The sequence below is a fragment of the Oreochromis aureus genome, linkage group 2, assembly GCF_013358895.1.
Source record: "Oreochromis aureus strain Israel breed Guangdong linkage group 2, ZZ_aureus, whole genome shotgun sequence".
Taxonomy (NCBI): Eukaryota; Metazoa; Chordata; class Actinopteri; order Cichliformes; family Cichlidae; genus Oreochromis; species Oreochromis aureus.
The window spans coordinates 23,371,760-23,397,325 of record NC_052943.1 but is presented as its reverse complement, the minus strand read 5'-3'; the positions used below and the strand labels follow the sequence as shown (position 1 = coordinate 23,397,325).

Below are 25,566 nucleotides of genomic sequence, written 5' to 3'. Positions count from 1 at the left end.
AAACCCCAGGAGTCATCAGCAGGAGGAGCCAAACCAAGTGAGTCAACAGATAGTTTGTGGAAACCTTTTGACAGCCTGGTTAGCAAAACCCAAAGAACACCTGCTGATGGCATTGTAGAACTCATGAGATACCACAGTGATGCAGTTGGTCTGAGAATACATGGTCCACTGTCAGGAATGATGTGTATCTACACCTTTATGTTTTGGGAATAAAAAAACCCCTATGTATACCAATGTACTGCATATCACAGAGTTGTTATGCCTGTTGTTGATATATTCATGTAGTGGCTATTCTAGAGTCTGTTGGAGCCCTAGGCAAAAATTCACAGGGGAGTCCTCCAACCAGCATTCCTCACCATTATGTTGTAAATAATCTGACACTAACAAAAAAAAAAAAAAATTGCACTTGACCCATTCACATCACAACCAGCAGAGTGGGACACACTCTGCTGCTTTGCTGCTAAGCTAACTAATGTTAAATTCCAAAGTAAACAAAAGAAGTAAGACAAGCACATTTAGGTATTTAATATTATTTGGTCATTTTTTGTTTCACTCAACTCTACCTTGCTTTTTCCACTCATAGAAGATTAATCTCTTCATTTTTCATTTTTATTCATTTTTATTCAGTAGCTTTCCTTATTGTCATTGGGTTCACTCACATATATTCTTTAAAAAAATATTTTTTAATATTTTCATCTTAAACTAAATGAGTTTGTCACTCCAGGCTTAGATGCTGAGAAAATTCAAGGGAAAAAAACAAAGTTAACAAAGTACATAGTAAATAGTTTACATTTGTAAAATTAAATTTATTTTACTTAAATGTATTTAATTAAATTGTAGTGAAATTGTAGTGCTATAATCAACATTTTGAGGTTTAAAAGTTTTATGGCTAGTTCAAATTACTCTTAGCTACCTCTTGATAGTTCATGAAAAACACCCCTTTTTCCTCACAGACATCTGAAATATGCAGTTTTACACCTTTAAACCTTGAAGTTTAAGAGAAAATGGTTAGAAAAACATGCTACAACCTTTCTCAGTGAGGACTGCCTATCCTCATTGCTCCTAAAATACAAATGAATTTGCGTTATGAGTACAACAAACATTAAGATCTTATTCAACAGAGGCGCAGCTTCTTTACTCTTTTCGTTCTCTCTCTTGTTTGCTGTCTGTGGCTTTCGGTCGTTGAATCCATATTTAAACTCAACTTGTATTTAAACTCATCCACCTTCACTATCTCAACTCCTTGGATCTTCACTCTTACAACTCCTTGGATCTTCACTGTTACACCTGTCTACCTCTCATTAACACGCATGTATTCTGTCTTGCATTGAACTTTCGTTCATCTTCTCTCCAGAGCATACATCCACCTCTCCATGCTCTCCTTTACTTGCTCTCTGAACATCATACTCCATAGAGGCTCTTGCCTGTTGTCATCTGTCAAAGTCTCACCACTGCAATAAAACAGGCACTCAGAGCAGATCCATGATATAATCCCAATCCCATTTACATACTTTTTTGCTACTCCACCTTCCTCTCTGCAGTATCACAGTTCTTCTCTTGGCAACCTATTACATGCTTTCTCTAGATCCACAAAGACACAGTGAAACAGACCTCCATAATTCCCATGTCAATTCTCAGAGCAAACATCACATCTGTAGCACTTTTTCTCAGCATAAAGTCATACTGAAGTCATACTGCTACTCACCGATCATCATCATCTCTCCTCTTAACCTATAAGCTTTTCCCATATCTTCGTATCATCAGCTTTATCCCTCTCCTTACTAATCCTCTGTGCTTCCTGATTCATTAACTGTCCTCCAGCTGGGCTCTTCTTTTTCTAATTTTCTTCATTTTTCAGTGCCTCAAAGTATTCTTTCCATCTTCTCAGCACACTCAGTACATTTGTAGACATGTTATATCTCCTTAACCAAAAAAAAAGGGACATAAATGGATTTGTCAAATAGAAAACCTTGTTGGGCCTGTTGGAACTTGTGCTAATCTAATTCCATGTTTAATCTAATCTCTTTTTTATTGTTGTGTAACCACTAGGTTTGAATATGACATGCTTTAATTGGTTCCATTTTCACAGATTTTTTTTCAACTTGTAACTCCATCTGAGGCCTTTATTATAGTTGTTTAGGCCATTCTGCACATTTACTCATAATTCTTTTTTCCCCCCAGTCTTAAAACCCAAATGTGTTCTATGATAATAAAAATAACACTTTTTTTTTTTTTTTTTTGTCTGTCCCATTTGGTTCTTTAGCCGTCAGAATTGTTGTCTGAAGACCAGCAAGGATACCAAATGGATTTATTTTGCCAAATGGATCATCATGGCATTGCCGTATTGGTCCATTTGATCAAACTTTGGTGTTATTTATTTTATTTTCAGTTGTTACAGATGGGAAATAACACTTCTAAATCAAACAGCCTATAACTAAACAAACCAGCAAATTTTAGACCTAATTTGGGAAAAAAGAAACCACAATAGCAACTTTATAACTAATTTTATTGTAAGATACAGTCATTGTGCAATGTAAATAGAAATTGGCCTATACAATGTATCCACAAATAATTGTTATGATGTATTATGTTTATACCAGACAGTCATATGTTTACTTAGGCCAAATAAGCCAGTTTTACAAGAATCCGTACTGCACTGAACAAAGTATGCACAGAAGAATTTATGACTGTATCACTCATTGTATCGTATTCATCACTGTACAAATATCTTTATATATCACAGTGTAAAAAAATGATGTAGGGTTTGTGGAGACGGTTCAAAGTTCAAACTCCCAGACCAGCTGGGGAATTTCTAGACAAGATGCCGAAAAGACGACTTACCACTGCTGCCTGTGAGTCTGCACCCCACTCACAAAATCTCCCATTCATAAATACACAAATTAAATACATTCTTTGTTGAACATACTGCAAAGAAACTATATAATACAGTATATTACATTCAATATTTTCCTAAAACTATTTTATGTGGCAGAGAAAACACACAAAGACAAAACAAAAAACAGCAAAACACAAAATGAACTATAACTTATCACTCTTGAAAACTGGAGGACATTTTTATTACAATACAATATGAAATATGAAAATTTCCCCTAAAGAGCACTGAACCTGGCTTTCGCATTTGACAAAAAGAATGAATGAAAGTTGTGGTCATCAGGATACCAAAGTTTGGGTGGTACATTATTATCAACAAAATGGTCAATTTTACGGTAAGAAATGTATCAAACACGTATATATAAAACTATATGACAATGTTATTACAGCATTTGCATTACAGTCAGCTGCCACAATATACTCAGTAAATTTTGCAGGAAACCACTGGCTACAGTAAACATGTAATAGCTATAACTAAACAGACAAACATTCATACACTACCCATGAAACAATAAAGCTTCTTGTAGACTGCAATGAATAAACAATAGCAAATTGTATTATTTATTAAATAGAATGCTTTGAAATGGCTGGAAGTGACATTTTCAGAATGCATTCTCGTCAGTCAACAAAAATACTTGATTACAATTTGCAACACTAAAGGGAACTTGCGCAGATATCTCTAGCTAGTTTTGAATTCTGCGTAAGGGGAGCTGTGTGGTTATTTTAAGAAGAGCTTTAAGCATGCCAGTCTGCCCAAGCTACAGGAAAGAAAATGATTAGCAGCCGATCTAGACATATATATAATGGCTCCTAGATGCAAAGAAAATATTTGTTGCTGCACTTTGACCGCCCTAGAGCAATCATCTTTAGCAGGAAATATGCACAAGTTCAAATCACAGAACTATTGCAAGTTTTAAGTTGCACACTTGAAAATGCACGCTCACATGCCAACACCACAGCAATGTTAACAGTTTACAGCAATGTTAACGCCTCTGTTAGGCTTTATTTAGGCACAGTGGTGCTTTTTGTCTTAAATGCATCATGTCAACATGCTAACTTGCTAACAATATGATGTGACGATGTTTGATTAAGAAAAAAAAAAGGCAATTTGGCAATGGTGCTGGAGAATCACAATATTAGTATTCTTAGCCTCGGTGCCAGTGTCCACATCACAGCTTCACAGAATTGTGCTCCCACACCTCACTCTTAGGCTGTCTCCCTGGCAAATCATGTCAAAATTATGTATATTTCATGAGATAAATGTTTTTCTTCCAGAAATACTCATAAGAGTTAACACAGAATGTGCTAGAGACAATAGAGATTATTGCTTTCGATTTTGAATTTTTATTGTTGCAAAATACCTTTTTAAGAGGGGCAAACACCTTCAGCTACTTTACAGCACGCGTCATTTTGATTTCACGCATGAAACAAGCAGCAGTAGAACATTTCTCAATCTGCACATTTGATTTAGAAAAGATTTTACACTTGATGCTATTTCTGATGAAACCCTAGGAGCACACGGGCTTATAGCCTCCCTGTGGAACTGCTGTGATGTACTAACAAAAAGTAGGAGGTTGAGCTAGAGTTTCAGAGTTAAAGATGTAAAGTCTTTAATTTTGGATGGACTGGGTTAGAAATGAGTACATTGAAGGGACAGGTCAAGCTGAGAGTTTCGGAGACAAAGATAGAGAGGCAAGGCAGAGTAGAAATAGTGAATATGTTGAACAGTATGAAGTATGAAGCTACTAGGGAGGAACAAAAGAGGAAGTCCACTCCACAGAGGAGTTTCATGGATGTACTGGATGAGGAATGCAGAAGGTTGGTGTGACAGAGGACAGTGTAATAGGAGGCAGATGATTCACTGTGGTGACCCCTGTTTGTATAAATATGCAGTTTTTGTCTAAAGGAAAGTGTAAATAATTATTTTAGGGCTGTAGCTCCATTTGTTCCTGTTCATTGTGAGCTATCTTGCAAATGCTTCCATCTGCAGCCTTGGCTGGATTGCTTTCTACACTGGGATTAGCATGAAGGCTCTGCTTCGCCTTAAAGGAATTATCCATAGTTAACAACATACAGTTATGCTCCACAAGGTTTCCAGGGGTGCAAGGAAGCATAACAAACTAAACAAACTAAACAAGCACTCCAATAAAAGTAGCTTATTGTTGTCCCATTTCTCCATCTTGAGCCACTGTGAGCCAAGATTCCATATTTCTTCTAGAAGCAAGTGCTGCCATGTGGCAGCCATCCTGAAAAGTCCAGAACTTACTGGGGGCAGTTATTTTGGAACATGTGAATTCAGTTTGTGATGTCAGTGAAACCTTTTCTGTTTGTTTAGGTTTAGGGTGGACACCAATATTGTCCTCTGAACACATCAATGTCTGTACATAACCCATTTCTCACTCTGAGTGATGTACCAATAAACTGGAGTCTTGACCAAGAAACATTGGCAGCCTCCATCCCATCATGTAACTGTAATGATGTAAATACAAATAACCCCAAACAAAACCAAGCAGTCCAGGGTTTTATTTTGGTTGTAGATTTAAAATGTCAGAACTGCAGCACAGATAAGTGTTTCTTTATATCAGAAAGTAGCAGTTTAGTGAGTTTCCAAAAGTTGAATCTGTTCATCTGGACGTAGCGTTTTGTGGGAGAAACGTTTCATCACTCATCCAAGTGACTTCTTCAGTCTTTAGTTTAGTGAGTTGTTTTTGTCTCTATTTCATCTTATTTTGACCTGCTCAATCTCATTTCCAGCTTTCTGACTGTTACAAGCTTAACTTGTTAATGCAAACCTGAAGGTTTTGCTTCAAGCAAGCAAGCAATTTATTTATATAGCACTTTCAGACTGTTTTCAGCTGAAAACAAAGTGTCGTACACCTAACATGAAAAACGAAAAACGATAAGCACATTAAAATAAATTAAAACAATAAAATCAGCATGTTAGATTAAATTAAATTAAAGCAGTAAAATCAGGGTCAAACAGTGTCAAAAGCCAATGAATAAAAATATAGGCAGCTCTTCAGTGCATGCAACAACAAATACCAAATCTCTCAGAGACTAAGTGTAAAATCACAATCACTGCGGTATAAGTGAGGGCATGTACAGAATGAAATTGGGGATTTCTCTTTATTTTGATGGCACATCCCAGGGAAAAAGACACTGGGACACATAATAATGAGGAGCCAACTAAACCTAAGAAATGTGTGACAGACTCATGGGGACCCAGCTAGTTTTTTTATTTATATATATATATATATATATATATATATATATATATATATATATATATCACACACGTATGGGGACTATCAAATTCACATTGCATCACAAGCCACTCATCGCTGCATGAGTGGCCTACTTGAGCCAAGAAAATAACAAAAGGACTGCAACACTCAGTGAATATGCTTGGAATACTCATCCCCTGTTTCATCTGAGCAAATCAAGGATGCAGGTTTATTTTCATCTCATTTATTTGCAGTCCAACAGATTCTCATCACAAGAGATGGCTCAAAGGTGGATGCAACTCTGAAAAAACTTGTGGTGTATGGAGTATCTTTCTTAGTTGTCACTGGCACCTTAGACCTGAGGGGAAAAGGTATCGAGATGCATAATAACGACGAGCTAGCTACACTTTAGAAATGTGTGGCATGCCAATGGGTCTTAACCAAGATAAATCTTGAATGAGGCAGATAGTTGGTCATAATGTGACAGACATATACTGTACTATACTCTATGTATAGTTCCTTATCTTTACTCAAAGAAAATAATTTGCTGTAGGGAAAGAAAAGTGCTATAAGCTTTTATTACTCCAAGGACACGATCAGAATAACCAGTGTGTTAAAATATCTCTCCATTCTTTTCAACTTTCTGGAAGCTAAAGTTTGTAAATAATAAAAGTTTTAATAATTTCCAGCTGGGCATATTTTTTTGAATGGTAGAGAGCAGTTTTAGCCACAGAGGTGACAAATAAGTGTATACAGGTAAGCTGGTGACAGTTATTTGTGTATAAATGTCAATTAAGAAATGAGGTAAAGCAAGCCTTGTATTCTAATAGTCATGCAATACTGGTTTTTTGTCTTAACAGTCTCTTTTGTTGTCGAGTTCTTGATAATAAAAATAAAAAATTAAAGTTTTTTCTGTCAAATGTCCACATACAGAATGCAGACATTTGCTCCCTGTTTCAGCTGATACTCACCTACATATTAAAATAAATAAATAAATAAAGCCATCCTAGTCAAACGACTGGATCTCAGTGGCCCTGAGCGGCTGAAATCCCACTCATTCCCTTACGGTCATCCTATGCATTTCCTGATTCTCTCAACTACTCTTGTTTGCAATGTCACAAAAACGTCCCAAAAATAAATAATAAAAAAAATATCAAACGGGTGGCTGTAGCTCAGGAGGTAGAACAGGTCATCGACTGATTGGAAGATTGGTGGTTCGATCCCTGGCTCCTCCAGTCTGCATGCCAAGTATTCTTGGGCAAGATTCTAACTCCAAGTTGCTCTCTGATGCATCAATTGGAGTGTGACTGTAGTTAGAAAGCACTCAGTTTAGAGAATGGGTGAGATTGGGGGAATGTGTCATGTTGTATAGAGCGCTTTGAGTACTCCGGTAGAGTAGAAAAGCGCTATATAAGAATCAGTCCATTTACCAAATCCAAAATTTACATCTAATTGTACCAATCATCCCCTTGTTTTTCCAGCTTCTGCCATTAGGTCATAATTATGAGGTCCTTCATTGCCCCATCTATTAATTTCCTAAATGTTAGTACTCTTTTTAATCCTATGGGATATTCAGTGGGTCTCACCCATTAATTGTGGGTGAATTGAATGGGAGTGATTCAGTTTGCATATTAGTCCATAGTTATTATTATTATTAGCCTTTTGTCACTGATAACATATTAGGTTGCCTAAATTGTACTTGCCTTGCATTAACAGGATTCAAAGGGAGCAGAAATTCTTTTATGAAACAGGTCCCCCTATCTGCTGTGATGGCTGTTACCATTGACGGTCATGCACTGTTAAATTTTTTGGGGAAAAAAAAAAGACAAAACAAAAATACCGTAACTAATCCTTTAAAACTGCAAAGAATGTAAACACTAACAAGTGACTAAACTGAGGGTAAATATGAACTGCTGAGATGAATGAACTTGAATGAAACTGAGTTGACTGACGTGAGGTTTTGTTGACGATACAAACATGTATATGTACCTCTACCATTAGACAGTTACATAAGTTAATTTGTTTGCGTGCCTGTGTGAATGTGTGTGTGTGGTGGTGTTTCAGTCTTAGGACATACTGACAGCACTGTATGTTGTGTTTCCTGTTTTCTGGTTGATGCTGTAATGTCATTGTACCCCTCATTGGTATTTTCCACAGGCGTGAGCTTGGGTTTCGTGCCATTTGCTTCGAATTCCTGCCCCACGCTGACACTATGGCTGTTTTCCTGCAGGGGCCACATTTCCTGCCAAGTGAGTGATGGATGATGAGCTGGGTGTCTGCTAAGGAGGGGCCTCCTTTGCCTGTAGTTAGCCCACACCTGCACAATAGTCTCTTTGAAAGGCCGTGTTGTTAGTGTGTAAAGGATGGGGTTAAGTGCGCTGTTGATGGGGAGAATAAATATGACTACCCAGGAGCTGATAGTACCTGTCAGAGAACAGAGAAAGAAATGCAATTACAGTGTTAATTACTTAGTGTATCTAGATTGTTACATTTAACAACTACTAATATCACAAATTAAAAATGATATACAAATACTATGCTTAATCTCAAAATAAATGGTCATCATGCACAATCAAATGCATAATGGTTTTCTTAAGCAGTAGTAAAACTTATGAGAAACTCTTTAAGAGAACACACAATGAATCCGTATTTGGAGTACTTTCCTCCGTTTGACCTTAAAAGGTGGGACTTTACAACCTGATGCTTTGCAAGGGAAATGTATCTGTAGCCAGTTCTGATTCACTATAATCAATTTAAAAAATCTTCTAAAAGAGATCACGTGACATTTAAATGTATTCTCAACCCGCTTCTCCCAAAAAAACAATAACTTCATCAAACACAAATCAGCAACACGTTATCATTTTTTTTGTGCCAAAGACATGTGATTACAAAGTGCTCATTACCTGGAAAATGAGGATAGCAAAATAACTAATTTGTTCAGTTCTGCCACTAAAAGATCAATAGAATAATAAAATGAAGCCTATCGTTAATAATCTTAAAGCAAAACTCAGTAAAACTGTAGGATATAAAAATAAAAAAATCACTAAAAATAATAAAATCTATACACAGGTAATCAGTCATATCCATCATCATATCCATGTGGTATTAGTTAAAAGTCTAGCAGCTACATTCTGCTGAACCCCTATAAAGACCTGCCTGCATTCATCAAATCATCTGCTTCTTTCAGTGAGTTGCAGTACACCCCGGCTGAGTTAAGAGGCCAGAAATGTTGTACAGGCAAACTGTGCCTCTACACACACATTTCCATTGACGTGTTTGTTTAAATGCTTGTCATTCTTTTACTGTACCGGGAATCTCCACCTGCAGCAGTGAGAGGATCTTGAGGATGAAAATGGGGATCCAGCAGAGGGAGTCAGTAATGACGATAGAGAAGAACCTTTTGGCAATGGTCACCTCTTTTTTGATGTGGTTGCTGTATTTAGTGGTCTGAGTGCCTGTTCTCTGGATGTTATAAAACATACTTGCATAGGAGAGGACAATGATGAGGAATGCCACCAGGTTAAGACCTATGGAAAGATTTCATACAAACAGTTTAAATTTGCAGTACTTGAATGTACATGTATAATAACTCTCTGCATCCAGAGCAAATAAATAAATGCAAAAAGCCCCACATATAAAACACATATACTAAATACAGAGACTGTACATTTACAGTTACCTTTGGAGAAAACGTAAAAAAACCCAAAACAAGTGAAAACATGAACAAAAATCTTCAAAGCACCGTTTCAAGAACAAATCCTCACCCAGGAATATAACGATGGAGTAAACGTGAGCCCATAGAGTTTCTGGTTGCTCAGAGTGCAGCGGAAAGCAGACACCATTGGTCCCGTAAAAGTTGCGAAACAACCCCTTGCAAACCAGTGGGAGGAAGGCAATAATAAAACCAAACACCCATATCCCAAGAAGGATGGTGACAGTTCGTCGCCAGCCGGGAGTCAAGTACTGGAAAGGGTAGACTATGCAGATGTATTTCTCCAGCGTGAGATATGTAAGGAGCAGGACGGATACTTCAGTGGACAGCATGGCCAAAGAGCCAATGACCTGACACTGGCTGCTATCCATCCACGCCTGGGCGTGCCGGTTGTACTCGCCTCGAAACTTTAGGTCATATGCACCGATCATGAAGAGGTAGATGCCCATCAACCCATCTGCACCTGCGATGAAAAAGCAGCTGATTTACAAATTACTTATGAGATTTTGGCATAAGATTACATCACGTTATTTCTGGAGTATTTGCCTGAACATATAGCTATAAAGTTGTATTTGGGCTGCTTTGCTACAGAGAAAATCTAGTTTCATTACTTTAGATTAATTAAGAAATGTGAGCACAACATCAGTTGGACTTATTTTAACACCAAATAAACACTGCAGTGCTCTGAAAAAAAAAAACCAAGTTCAAAATTTGGTCAACATGAAAGGATTGAATCTGTAAGAAGGAGATTAATGATGACATGCTGACAGCAGCCACTCAACCTTGGAAATCCATGCATATTAAGAGGAACCAGGGATAATATAGGCTAACATCAGTTTTTCATGTGGTCTAAACTGTTATGATCAGGAAATGCATGATATGATCAGTTTGAAATAGTGCAGAAATATACCCATTAGCATTCTTGCTGAAACTCTTGAGGAAAAGGGGTAGCGGCTGGACTCGGTTAAGTTAGCATTAAGACTTGGAATTGGAAGAAAAAACACTAGCTCTGCTCTGTTCAAGGGAAACAAAACTGACACATTAACCAGAGAACTCAAGGCAAATCTAATGTAAGAGAAACAGAATAATGCATGTTCAGTGTTTTAAACTAGAATGCTGATTTCTTGTTCCTCTGCTCAAAGAGCAAGGTTCTTCCGAGTTAAATTTTACTTAAGGGGGAGAATGATTTATGATATCACAGCTAGTTAGAAGCCAGTTTTGAACAAATCGACGTACACTTAAAATGTTGCGTATTATTAAAGAACATGTAAGGGATATCCACCCATCCATGCATCCATCCATCCTGTTAACCGCAGTTTAGGGTCACAGGCGTGATGGAGCATACAACAGTGCTCCATATTTATAGACTCTGAACGTTTCATTGTTTCCACTTTTAATGAAACAGCTCAGTTTTACACTTGAATTTCAAAACTTTTAAAGTTCAAGGAGTTTGAGGATTAACGTCTAAATGCAATCTAAATTCTGACATGTAAAATGGAGAAATATTTAATATTGCAGAGTATTCCTGGGTCTCTCAGTCTAATTTGAAAAAAATGTGTTAACAAAAGGTTATTTTCTTTCAGTTGTATCTGTTCCACTAAAAAAACATTCAAATGTAATACAAGTGGATTTGATCTATTCATGAGAAACCTTTTCAAATAAATGAACTTGGAGACATTGCTCAAGGTTTCCAGCAAAACATAAGTAAGCATACTGCAAGCATCAGTGAGCAACATTTTAATAGAAGGAAACACAGCATTAACTAATTGGAGGTGTCCAAAGTCAAATTGATTTTATCTAAGTAAAGAAGGGCTTTCTCTGTGTGAAATGATGATTGGAGTAAAAACTTTGAAGAGGTTATGGGATTCTACATGCACTGGTAAAACTGCTTATTTACATTCAAAGCACAATCAAGTGGAATTAGAGTGACCACACTATAAGAAGATCAATAATGAGGCTCAGTAGACTGAGAGTTGGGAAAAAAATGAACAGATACAGATTTTGCTATAGAAGACTCTATATAGCAAGACTCCAATCAGCACAAGTGCTATCAAAATAACAGTAGAAACACTAGTATTAGTTCCTATAAGAGTTGGGGGATATATTAACATTCACCAGCATTTCTCTAATCAGAAAAAAGAGCTCTATTTGCAACAGCAACACTTTGTTTATCAGAGACATCTTTTGGTTTTCCTGTTTTTAGAAAAGGATTTATGCAGCAGCAGAATAATGACCACAATACAAGCTTTCCGAGAGCTACGAAAGAAGAAACATCAACTGTCACTGATTTTGCTCTACAAGCCACCCACCTTCATCCCTACAGAACATTTGTGGGGGCATTTGAAGACTGAGAAAGCCAAACTTTCTTGATAAAACAAGAAGCTTTATTGGGATAGATGGTATAATATGGGATATGAAGTTTTGTACAAACCTGTAGATTCCAGGGGTAGAAATACTAATGTGATTACAAATGTAAATATAAGCTGCGGAGCCAATATTTTTTATGATAAAAAGTCTAAACAAATGCAAACTACAAGTATCATCACTAGACCTACTAGACTTTCTGAATCAGAATCAGAATACTTTGTTAATCCCAGAGGAAATTATGTGGTCACAGTTGATCCAAGACAGTAAGAACAGTAACTAAATAAACTAAATTAATTACAATATATATTACAAAGTTATAAAACATAACAAAATAGCTCTAATAAATGCAAATAGCTCAAATTATATACATCCCAGTATACTACACAAATGAATTAGTTGACACTGAGGTGCCCTTCTTGTCAAGACTTGGAGCCCTAGTGTACATCATTTATCTTTACCTAGATGTTAGAAAAAGCAACGTTTAAAGCCCAAACCTCAAATTTGTGTTGCTTAGTGAAGTTAATTTTTTTAGTGTGGAATTTGATTGTCGCCCCTTGCGACAACTGAAGAAAAATACACTTCACGGCCTTCACTCAAGAAGCAGTGGGTCTCTTTGTTCGGGTGCTGTAATGAGCCCATTACAGCTTACTGCAAGTAAGGTGAAGAGGACAATGCACTCAAAAACTTGTGCGTACCCCCTCAGGCAGGAATTCTTGAGAGCACGTAACTTTCTCTTCAAAACTAACAAACTAACAAAAGGTTAGAAGTTCAAAAAGCAAGCTGAGACTTTCTACATCTGGCTTAAAAGACTGTTCAATGTGCACATCTCCATCTCTTGGAATAATTGGAATTTGATATACAAAACATGACTATCCATCGTACACCAACCATTGTTTCATGCTTGAAACTCTTGCAGAGAAAAAGAACGGAAACTAAAAGAAGATAACTACCAGCCCCATCTGTTATTTTCTTTTATACCTGCTTTCAATTCTGTTTGCAAAGTTATCACAATGTTTTTTCTTAAATTAGTGATTTAATTCACAACTTATATCCTCTGATGAATTGCTTGATGCTTCATCAGTCATGGATTAATGTTTATTTCTTTGATAGTTTGGTTAATTCATTACTCAAATCCTCCTCCATAGTCCTGTTAGTAATTCTTTTGATGCTGAATCAGACCAAAGCTCTTTAGAATTAATTGTGGACCTGGAATAAAATTATTAAAAACTGCTTTTAAGTTTTCTTTTGTTTTGTTTTCATTTTTTTTTTAAGTTATAATGTGTCATATAAAGATTGTAAGGGTACAAAAATTAAACTTGCCGACTGTGTGATGTGGCTGCTATAAAGTCCCCTATAACAGCGGACACTGAGATCATTTAAATTAATACTTTGGCTTTCATAGGAAAAGGCAATGGCTGATACAAGCATAATTAATTCATGTCAAGTCTTGTTCCGGTTCTAAGTACGGATGACTCAACACTTTCATGTTTCTACTTTGTTATTGGTTCATTTCTTCCCTGACTCTTTCCGCTCCTTTAATAGCCATATTAAAAGCAATATGCAAACACATCCTGCTTGCATAAAGATACACTTTTTAAACTCTTCAACAAAAGTAGCAAAGAATAAGTCATATTTAAAATGTTTTTACTTTTCTCATCATCATAATCTTCAGTTTTGGCTTTCTTTGGCCAAAAATTCACTTGCTAATGAAAACAGTTCTCATATCACATTCACACACCAGTGCACTCCACAAAAAGACTGGATTTACTTTTCCACTGTCTGTTTGAAACCACAAAACACCTGAACAGCTTTTTACTAACAGCTCTGTCACATGGTTGGCTCTGGCTCAGGACATAGAGTGGGTTGTCTACCAGTCAGAAGACTGGTGTATCTAACTATTGTTAGATACACAGAGAACCCTCCCCCCCAGGCGATGGAGATGATCGCCTAGGAGGAAGAGCTTTGGCGACAGCGGGAAGGCAGAACTCCCTTTTAACAGGAAGAAACCTCTGGCAGAACCAGGCTCAGGGAAGATTGGACATCAGTTGCGACCGGTTACCGGTAAGGGGAGGAAGATAGGACAAAGACATGCTGTGGGAGAAAGCCAAAGATTACTAATAACTAATTATTAAATGTCAGCTGATCCATTAAATGTCACCTGATCCAGCCCGTACTATATGCTTTATCAAAAAAGAAAGATTTAAATCCAATTTAAACCAAGTTGGATCCTCTTTAGCCTCCAGAACTTCTTTACTTTGTTGTGGCGCAAACTCAACATGATGCTGGAAACAATTAACCGAGTTTAGGCCGTACCAACATGATAGCATCATACCAGATTTGCTGCTGATTTGTTGGCTGCACATACATGATGCGGTTTTCCCATTCCAATCCCAAGGTGGTCTAACAGACTGAGATCGCATAACTGTAGACGCCATTTGAGAACAAGTGAACTTAGTGTCATGCTCAAGAAACCAGTTTGAGATGTTTTGAGCTTTGTGACATAGTGTGTCATGGACTGTTATCTTTCTGTGAGTAGATAAAAGAAAATGCTAAACTGTGATCATAAATGGGTCGGCATTTGTGATTTGTTGCGCACTTAGAAATGCACGTCTACATACCTTGGTTATAGCGAATGTTTATTTGAGTCAACCTGTCTACATGCATTGAGCTGCTGCAATGTGATTGGTTGATTTGCGTTAACAAGCAGTTGAATAGCCGAACCCAACAAAGTGACTGGCGAGTGTAGTTCAGCTGTATCTCAGTCAAAACTGCTTTTTGCCACTTAGTATGCATCATATATAAAAGCAGTTTTATGACAAAAGTTAAGTTTGAATATATATTTACTATTTTTACATATCGTGTTAATCATGTCTTATCTTAATGACTTTTTATTTCTTTGGATGATGAGAATATCTTATCTAATCAACTGCCAGCTTTTTGCATTTAGTAGTATTCATGAGGATTGCCAGTGTATTTAATATTAAACCTTTAATATTGAAACATGGTGATAGGCATGGTGGAAACTAATTTCATGCTTTGTGCTGTCTTTGACATTCAAGGCTATCAGAAGGACACAGTGTTGGAAGAATATGTCAGTTGTAATCTAGAAACTGCAACAGCAAACAATAAAATCTTTGTAGCCAGTAAAAGTTATATCCTAAAAGTTATACGAGTTTTCCACTTTAATTGTAGTAAAATGACTTACAGCAGAGGGAGATGATGCACATGGCATGTAGTTTGTTCTCTGAGCGAATGTACGACCGCATGCAGATGACGAAGATATTGCCGAAGCAGGTGGTAGCAGACACGACCCAGACGAAGACCCTCAGCACAATATTGGCCAGTAGGTTCTCAAAGGATGAGATTCCATCAGTGTTGGGCTTACAACTACGCACATGAGGAGCATAGCCACAGTACTGGAATTTCTTGAAGTAGCTGTAATCATGCAAAAAAAAAAGGTGTGAGGTTAAGCAACAGACAAAAGGAGATTGTTTATTGGAACCAAAAAGGTTACGGGTCAATCAAGGCAACAGGAAAATACCACACTTCACATAATGTCTTTTCTTTTTATGCATACTGGCAGGTGCAGAAACAAGAGACAGGAATAAAACAAGAAGGGGTATTCTGGTGATCTGAAGTGCCAATTTTATACGGAAATAATAGCACCCGAAACTGTGAGACTCTAAAGGTGGTGAACCTAATCAAGAAGCCAACTTAAATTAAAATGAGTGCTTTTGTCTTTTGTCTTTCTACCCAGGTGGAGACCTGCAAAGGTTTAACAGTAATCATTTTATCCAAAGAAAGAATTAAAGGGTTTGTTCAGCTGAATTATCTGCCAATCTCCCACCATCAACCCCTGTATAGAAATTGGCATGCCATTTATGGTCCTTACAGTAATTAAAAATGACATTTCAACAAATCAAACCATTTACCGCCTTCCAATATTGCCCATAGCTAAATGTCAAAGTGAACATGCTACTGTCCTTACAATGTTAATTTGCGTACTATATGTTAATCAGTTATTTTATTGCTATAGGATTAAAGGAATGGTAATGACAGTAGTCTCTATTTGGAAAGTCAGAGGATCCTCAGTACTATTAGAATTCATGCAGGAAACTATGAATTGAGTGCAAAATTAATAATTGGCCAATATTTGTTTTACATTTCTCAAATGTCAAACACATGCTGGTGCTCACTCTTCAAAACCAAAGCAGAATGACCTTTTTAGGACAATTAAATAGCGATCAAATCATGACCTTCAAAAATTAACTGCAATATGTTTTTTCAAAAAAGTCCCTTTAGTTAATGCACAAGTTTTATGGAAATACACTCTTATAAAGAAACAGTCCCTTTGAAAACAGTTCACTGCTTTACTTTCTTCAAATAGAGATGCAACTTTAAATTTATTTTTTAAATTGCTTTGTGAAATAAAAATGCTATTCCATTCATGTCTAAGGTAGGGTGCTGGCATATTTCAAAATATTTATGAATGAAGTAGTTTGAGCACTGCTGCTTTAAAATGTATTTTACTTGTGCAAAATAAGTTAGATTTGAATGCAGCTGACACTTACTAAAACTTGCATGAAGCACTATTACAAAGGGAACGTTAAAGAATCTCTGTAACTGTATCCAAGGGTGAAGAGGCATTCATCTTATCATGTTCTCTGTCTTGTTGCATCCCTTCAGGACTTACATGGATGTATCTAGAGTTGTTTTAGCAACAGAAAAGAAGGATTACACTAAGCTCGACTTAATCATCTCCTGGTTGGAAGAGGAGTCTGACAGTCTCAATAAGGCTAGCTCAAAGCTCATTACTAGGATAATATTACTATGTGTGAGTAACACATTGTCTCTATGACAGTCCAGACTGAACAATAAGGATTTACTGTTTAAACATAGAGCATCACAATGGAGTACTTACATATGAGTCAAGTATTTGAGAGGTTCAAACATCCTTCGCTGAATGTTTCCAATTTCTATTCCTTCTATGCTCCTAACAAATATAAAGATGATTTTGTCTTAGTTTGATGCCACACACAATACAGCATGCTGATTTGTTTTGTACACAAAAACGTGAAAACATGTTTTCACCAAATCTTATTCTTGGTAAATGGCCTTTCAAGGCCTAAATGGGGGACATTTTTACTAGAAAGAGACATTTTTAGTCTTCTTTTTATTTAGATTTTGACTTTTGTGAATTCAAGCTTGCGCCTCTGAAGAAAAAGTATGACAATCACTTGCCTGAATGTCTCAAACAGCAATATGCAGAATATACTGAGGTTCTCAAAAATGGAAAAACATTAAAAAATGATAACCTTCTTCAAACTAGTCAAACTAATCAAATCAAAAACTGGAGCTGACCAAAGTAATTGGACAGGCACCAACATGAAAGATAAGATCAATATGAAACTAAAATAAATATGATATAGTAAAAAAATAACAAATTAGAATAAAGAAAACTATATTTACATAAAAGGTTGATTGTAAACTGAGTTTGTGTGGTTGCTTGATATCAATTTATCTTATCACAGAACAAATTCAGTTTTATTTAATGCTAAACATTGATTTTTTTTTAAATTTTAAAGTTATCAGGGATGCACCAACAAATACTTACAATGATTTTAACTTATGTAACTTATCAAAGTGGTCAACTTGCAGCTCCATGATGGGATTGTACGATATATTTCTGCAGAAAAAAGGGGAAAATAAACAACAATGAACAGCACACAGGGCTATTCATCACATAAATGATTAATGAAATTACAGCTCACTGTACATTATGCATGGGAGGACGGAAACAAAGTACAGCAATCTTCAGTGATGCAGTTGCATGAAAACAAATAGAACACTAGTGACATTTAAGTATGTCTAGAAGCATTTTATGCATGTCAGCTGCCTCCCACATGTTTATCTTCCTGTCATACTGTCACATTACCTCCTGCTTCACATCTTAAAGGTGTGTCCTTCCTCTGTTCATTTTCTATCTTGTTATCCACCCACCAGCATATTTATTAGTGGTTAGGGAATCAGTGTATTGACTTAAAATTTATAATCCCTGGGATGATGCTACACCACAGTTTGACACTATTTTTGTAGTATTTTCTGTATTTAATCTATAACTATTCTGTACAACAATGTTAAACACAATAATATCACAATGATATTATCTTTGCTATTTATAATTTATTATGAGGTACTTGTCTTTTGCATTTTCTGAGCAATTTAGTTATTACTATTTTATCATTTTTCAATTAAAAGAAGGTAAATACTTTACTCTTTCATGTGCTTCATAGCTTCAGCTTCTAATAACTCTACATAAAATGAATGCTTACATAACATGTACTTCCTCAATAAATTATGACTTGTCTTTGTATATTAAAGTAACCAGCAGTACATAAATTACCCCTTCACAGAACATTAATTCAAAACTGATACAATCATATATTATTTTTGAAATTTGCAATTTTCCATCATTCCATAAGTTGTAAAAATTAAAAAGTATTACAAAACCCCCCAGCAAAATTTACTACAGCTTAGTCAAAGTCTGTATACACACTTTTCATCGAAAATATACTTGTATAAACATGAAACTATGTCTAGTTTTTGCAAAATGACAAACTGTCACTCTGTTGTCATTCTCGATGACTACAAAGATATAAATAGCCATAGAAAAAGGTATGGGAAAGGTATCTGCATACAGAACTGTATGTCTGTGGGTATTTGTGTAAAGAGAACTCACAGCTGGAGCAAATCCTCAAGTAAGACAAAGAGATTCGGAGGGATTGCCGCCAGTCTGTTTCTGGATAGATCCCTGTGTGCACAGACAAATCCACATCAGTTCTCCAAAAATAAAGAACAATGAATAAATATTGATGTACAACACTGGGCATTTGATGGGTGCATACAGATCTTCAAAGGAAGATCCACCCTCAGTAACTCTGTTAGGGGAGAGGGGGTGGATGGAATGACAGGCAAGCTGAAAAACAGCAATAACAGAAAATGTAAAGTCCTTTAAATACTGACACAATGCTTATAATGGGATGCAGTTCTTGTTGCAGCCACGTTTTCATAAGTGACCATACACAGCAGGTTTCCCAGACATACCTTAACTGCATTAATAAATTTACATTCACAGTTACCCTATTTTGAAGATACACCTCTGGTGTCAGTGTTACCAACTGCAGCAGTGTGAATGTTGCGGTTGTATCGCTTTAATGCATTATATGTTCAACCTACTATCCCTCTTCGTCATTAAATGTAAATGTCTTTGTCCAAGTGGTTTCTTATGTCAATGGTGAAACTAAATGATGAACAACTAGATTTTTGCAAGGTGACTCTATAACAGAATCTTTTTTGCTTGTTTGTTTGTTTGTGATACCGACACAGACATGATGCTCTGTTCTGTTTACTTCTTCTCCCACGTCTCTTTAATAAGTTTCTTCCCATACTTCCCCTGATTCTTCTCTTTGCTACATACTTTTTGAGAAAAATAGAGAAAAATAGAAAATCCCCTGCCTTATCCTTTAAACTTACTCCATATTGACAGTTTCAAGAAAAACAAATTAACTGCCACACCTCATTAAATTTCTGAATTTCTGGGTAAGTGTTCCAAAAATCTTGTGCTCCAAACAAAAACAACTTAATTTCAAGGACAGTTTGAACTCACAGTCTTTGAAGAAAATTAAATACTAACTGATTTAACCGTACACAGGAGGTTTCCCAGACACGGATTAACTCTTTCTATCAACGCTGCTACTGTAACAATACCAGATTCATGTAATCGTCTAAACATCTGATCGCTAAAAGTCAGCGATTTTGATTCTGCATGATTTTGTCATTTGTGTGGGGGCTTTATTTTGCTGTTTTCACTGCATTAAGTCATATAAAACCTACACTGGGTTTATATCTTCTGAGTTAAGCACATGAACTTTACATATGTGCTATATAGATCAAATTGCCATTGCCATTTTCAAAAAGTATTAGAAAGCTCCACATTTAATGCCAGTGGCTGTTGCTTGATAGAATTAAAGCACAGACACAATAAAAATGTGAAGTTCTTGTATCATCAACATGACTCTAATTATAGAGTCAATTATAACCCCTGATCTCAATCAAATTTCCTTCTAAATCACTCAGTCCTATTCATGTGACACCTGTGCAAATTCCATAATGTGTCAGAATACAAATGAGACCTGAAGTGGTCTATACAGATGGAGCAGCAAGGACTGCTGATTGTAATTAACTGCTGATTGTAAACTGGCTATAGGAGTGAATATTATCTTGAATAGTTGTTTGTCTCTGTGAGACTGATAACCTGTCCCGGGTGTACCCCGCCCTTCCACAGGGGTTTTCTAAAAACCCTTCAGCCTAAATGTTACTTTATTAGACACATCCTAAATGATGTCAGTTATTGCATTGAGCAGTGTTTGAAGTTTGTCCGTCTAAGGCAGGAAGCTGCTGTATCTTAGGTGTTACAGACTGTTTTAATGACGTCTAGGATAATCTTTGGAAGCGATTAAAGCATAAATCTGGTTATTTCAGTGCTTTTTTAAATAGAACAGAGCATTTATAGTGTTTTTAAATGCTGCCGTTTCCTTCTGTTCTTTTGGAACTTCTTAAGTCATTAATCACAATGGATCTTCAAAAATCCACATCTTAAATGGCCTCAATTCAGCTTTTTTTGGCACAATCCTGAGAGTTTTGTTTTGTTTTTTTTAAGTTTGTTTGTGCAAAATATTTTTACTTACAATTCTCCAAGCTTTTGCAGGACTGAGAAAGCCTGTTCATGTACGTAGCTGATCCTATTTCGCTGCAGAACCCTGGAGACAGGCAACAGACACAGAAAGAATTATATGACTATTTTTCCTACCTTAATCCCATTTAATGAACTGCCAGAATTGATCCCACACATAGGATAGTACAGTTCATCAATTTGTATGAAACTAAGGTTGATTTGCAAGCCTCTTACAGGAATTGCAGCAAAAGAAAAAAAAATGTAAATGCAAAGACTGCACCTCAGCCATGTAACAAATTATGTAAATTTATACTTACAGAACTGTCAGCATGGTGCATGAGCTGAATGAGGCATTGCCAATCACTTCAATGAGATTTCCTTCCAGGTCGCTGCAACAACATATTATCAAATGAACACAGAAAAATGCATCCAAACTGCTCAGAAAGAACAGATCGATCAACAACTTGGCACTTGTATGTCAGTAGAAGTTTAGATTTTTTTTGACATTCTACTTACAGCCAATTTAGTCTGGGCATTTCTCGACAGATGTCATCCAGCTTTGTCAAAGAGTTGTTCAACAAAACCCTGTCAATCAGCAAGACAACATGAAACAAGGTGAAAGGCCTTTCTCTTAAAGTTCAAAGAAAGAACACTCATTTGCTCGTAGCTGCCAAGTACTCTCAGTTGCACCACTTTTGATGATTTGAAAGGACGTCACAAAAACCAAAATGAACCCCCAAAAAGCCTTTGCAGCAGAAAAAAGTAGAAATAATGACTCACAATAGAACAAGGGAGTTCAGTCCTGAAAAGGTCGTGGAGGATATTTGATGGATGCTGTTATTTTCAAGAATCCTAGAGTAAAAACAAATACATCAAAAATAGAATACAGTTTTGCACAATATGAAACCACATTCACTGACAAGCATACCTGAAAGTAATCAAAAAACCCACAAGGCAAGAAGAAGAAATAAAAGGTGATATATGTTATAAAAGCTGGGTACATACAGCCACTCCAGTTTGTGCAGATCCCTGAACACCCCCGGCATCAAAACTGATATCCTGTTGTTGCTCAGATATCTACATACAGAAAGACAATGGAAGGTTACTTGCACAGGATGCTGATAACAATTTGTAAGTGGTGTTGATCTTCCAAAAGCAATTCATCATTGGTCAGTTTATACAATCTATCCTCTTACAATGAATGTTCATATACAAGCATACCTTGTTAATGTCAAGAAGCAGGATGTGCTAGGTTGCCAAAAATAACTACTGCAAGTGAACTAATGCGTTTCTGCATTTTAAGAACAGATAAGAAACCAATGCAACTCAGAGTGTGTATTATTAAATTACATGTAAAGCAAAAATGTAACAAACTTACAGTCTTGTCAGGTTATACAGCCCTCTAAATGCATCAGGACTCACATCTTGAATCTTGTTGTGCTGGAGATATCTATACATACAAAAAGCACAAAATATTTTCTTGTTTTTTACTTGATAGCTGTAACAAAAAAAACCAGACATACTAAGCCATAAAGCCCGAATGCCTTTGCTCGAGTACAAGTAGTGCGTAAATGAAATCGTTCATATCAAATAATGATAATCTCTTCCAGGAATACTCCTTTATATTGTGCACTACGAGCTCGACAGTTGTGTTTTGTCTTGCGTTTTCACACGCGGCGATTCATTCTAATGTTTGTTTATACACATCTCAGGGAAGTTTTAGTCCAGCAAAACCTACCAACCGAATGGTTTCTGGCGAGGGATAAGACCTATTCTCATGCTGCCATATTCAGTGTCACTGTGTGAGGCTGATAAACAACACAAGTCGACAATGAATGAATTTGTATGCAAAGCAGAACAAAAACGTCTGTCAGGGTTCCCAGCAGTCCTCTTAGCTTACACATACCAGCTTTATAGATGTGACGCTTATTTATTGCATTTGCCACTCAAGGTAGAGTGAAGATGCTTTACTCAATGAATAGGGTAGGGTTATAGCACCTGTTCTATTGTGTGTGGAGCTTTTTAAAAAAACAAACAAACAAACAATATCAAAATAAGAAAAGAATATTTTAGGAAGACAATAAGACAACAAATGCAATAAAAGAACGTAAATAGCATGTAATCCACAATTAATGGAAGACTCACAGTTTCTGCAGGCTCTGGTACTTAAAGAATGTGTTCGCTCTAAGTTTCTGAAGCCCATTCCTTTGTAGGGACCTGAGAGACAGGGACATTTACATGTTTATTGCTTGAAACCAAAAGCAACACTCACCTTTGGACACTTGGACAGCATGTTTCTTCTGACTATGATTAATGGGATTTCGTGGCTGTGAAAACTATTTAAAATGAAACATAACATCCCTATGCTGATTCTATTTTTTTTTTTTTTTTTTTTTTAACATAGCAGGCAGTTTAATTTACTCAAAGAAGATTTTTGATATACATATTTTATTATGTTAATATCTTAACTGGATTTCCCACATAAATAAAATACATATAAAAAAGACAAAAGCTCCCTATAATGTCCAACTGACTTTTTCTGACTAAGCCAGTTACCAGAAACATTAATCTGTAAACATGACAAGCTACAGCTTAGTGGTCTTTTAAATTCTGCCTAGAGACCAGTTCAGGGTCTCTTGACCCTGAACTGATCAACTGATTGAGCTGCTGATTCCAAGCCTTTTAAAGGATTAAATGATGATTAAAAGCTCATCTTCTCACGCACTATTCTGTCAAGCAGAAGTGGTCAGTTTTTTCACATTTGGGAAATCATCTTACTATTAATGCAATCTCCTTTGGTGCACCATTCTCTAACTTTGTTTACTTTAACTTTGTTTTTCTTGGATAGCTGGCAAGTAGAGACCGTCCTCTCCCAGAGGCTGTTTGTGCGAGCAGTTAATTATGACTCCTAGTTAGATTGTTTCATAGCCCTCTAGTGGGGAAGATAATTATAATGGGCTCATGAAAGGAAGCGAGGTGATGATTCATTAGAACAAAAAGTCAGTGTTATTTATTTGAACTGACAATCCATTAAAAGAAATGAAAACAAAACAAAACTAAATTACTTGATTACTAACGGGGTTGGGCCTTACTTTGCCTACTGCCTTAATTCTTCATTGAATAGATTCAAGAAACTGCTGGAAATATTCTTCTGAGATTTTAGTTTTGAGAGACTTTGACAGCATCATCATTTAGCAGCTGCTAAAGACGTATTGATTGCGTTTCCATCCAACTCCAGCATCACTACAACCCAAAGATGCTCTGTTGGGCTGAGATCTGGCAAAAGGGCCCCTCCACATTATGCAAATATTAGTAGCATTACATTATTAACATTATTGTACTTTCCATACCTTCTGACATTTGTAAATGATTGCAACATTTTTCTTGCTAATATGCTCAGAATATTCGCTCACACCTTAAGATGTGTTGTATGTGTCATATATTTACAAGCTGGTCCACTCAAAATGGCTGTTGCGACCTGTCCGGTCAGTCTGTGAGGACATGTGGTTAATGAGCCTTTTATTATTTATTCCATATACATTATAGTTGTCTTAATGTCACATTTTAACATAGGTAACATAGGTGTTGGGCTTATGGTAGCATAGTTGATCTGACTCTGGATGTTGTCCGTTGTACTGATCAAAAAGGCCATATTTTAAATGGGTACAGGAATAGGCTACTTTTTATAGCTTTTAACAGTAAGTCTCAACACTGAGTGGTCTTGTTGAAATATATCCATGCATTTTGTTTAAAGTAGTATATTACTGAACTTAACTTTCATGCAAACAATAAATTAAAAGAAAAAAAAAAAAGATTTGAAAAACTTTTTTTTTTCCCTGAAAATGATTACTTCTACCACCATCTTTGCTCACGGAGAATTGTCCAACAGATTTGAGTTCTTTGAGTGCCATGTCTCAGGCAATAATTTTCACTTTTTACCTTTCAAGTTGTGGCAATGACAGGTATTCACAGTGGCAGGTGATGTTTGAAGTGGCAAATGTCTGCTACAAAAATTCTCACAAGTTGTGACAGTAATCGCTGCTGATGACTGCCTTTCTGGACATTGCTTGAGTTTGAAAGTATTGAAGAAAAACAGGGGTTATTTTCTACTCACATCATAGTGACATTCATTGCTACCACTGGGATATCTTGAAAATGAGCCCCGTCACAGTCGAGCTCCAGGTCTCGGCACTGGCAGAGCTCAGGAACCACACCAAGCACTAGAGCAATGGAGGAGATAGGGGAAGGATAAACAAATGGTCAACAGTGTCAATAGTGGAGCTGTTTTGAATAACAACAACATAATCCTGCTGGAGGACTATGTAAGCCATGAGATTTAAGCAGGAGAGAAAAAGAAAATGAAAGCAAAATTTATTAAAAGTGACTTTTGGGATGAACAGGTGGGCAATTATTAATAAAAGACTTACTAAATATTCCCAGGATAAGCCAGCTTTGATTACCTTTGATTAAATTCCAATTTGAATATGAAAGATGTGATTAAATGAAGCAGATAAAATTGTCTAACCAGACTTTACCGGCTTCAATGAATTTAAATTATATTTGAGGACGTGTCAAAATGAGCCATAAAAGGAAGTTAATGAAAAGCTTGCCTGTGAGCGAAAACACATTTTCAACCA

The 25,566-nt window shown here is 36.4% G+C and overlaps 1 protein-coding gene across 2 annotated transcripts in view; it reads right to left on the bottom strand.

Moving 5' to 3' along the window:
- Window positions 1–6,124: 6,124 nt before the first annotated feature.
- rxfp1 (relaxin family peptide receptor 1) overlaps window positions 6,125–25,566 on the bottom strand; it is a 72,596-nt gene continuing 53,154 nt past the window's right edge. Inside the window, exons 4-18 of one of the 2 annotated variants that reach the window (XM_031759541.2) lie at window positions 25,044–25,149; window positions 23,075–23,146; window positions 22,308–22,379; window positions 21,935–22,006; window positions 21,710–21,781; window positions 21,446–21,514; window positions 21,247–21,318; window positions 20,943–21,014; window positions 18,935–19,006; window positions 17,810–17,881; window positions 17,117–17,188; window positions 15,401–15,630; window positions 9,881–10,291; window positions 9,425–9,643; window positions 6,125–8,540 (exon numbers count right to left, since the gene is read on the bottom strand). In XM_031759541.2, coding sequence (XP_031615401.1) covers window positions 8,131–8,540; window positions 9,425–9,643; window positions 9,881–10,291; window positions 15,401–15,630; window positions 17,117–17,188; window positions 17,810–17,881; window positions 18,935–19,006; window positions 20,943–21,014; window positions 21,247–21,318; window positions 21,446–21,514; window positions 21,710–21,781; window positions 21,935–22,006; window positions 22,308–22,379; window positions 23,075–23,146; window positions 25,044–25,149 — 2,093 coding nt within the window. In that variant the 3' untranslated portion in view covers window positions 6,125–8,130. The remainder of the gene's footprint in view (window positions 8,541–9,424; window positions 9,644–9,880; window positions 10,292–15,400; window positions 15,631–17,116; window positions 17,189–17,809; window positions 17,882–18,934; window positions 19,007–20,942; window positions 21,015–21,246; window positions 21,319–21,445; window positions 21,515–21,709; window positions 21,782–21,934; window positions 22,007–22,307; window positions 22,380–23,074; window positions 23,147–25,043; window positions 25,150–25,566) is intronic. The other variant, XM_039621089.1, reaches the window with a different exon arrangement.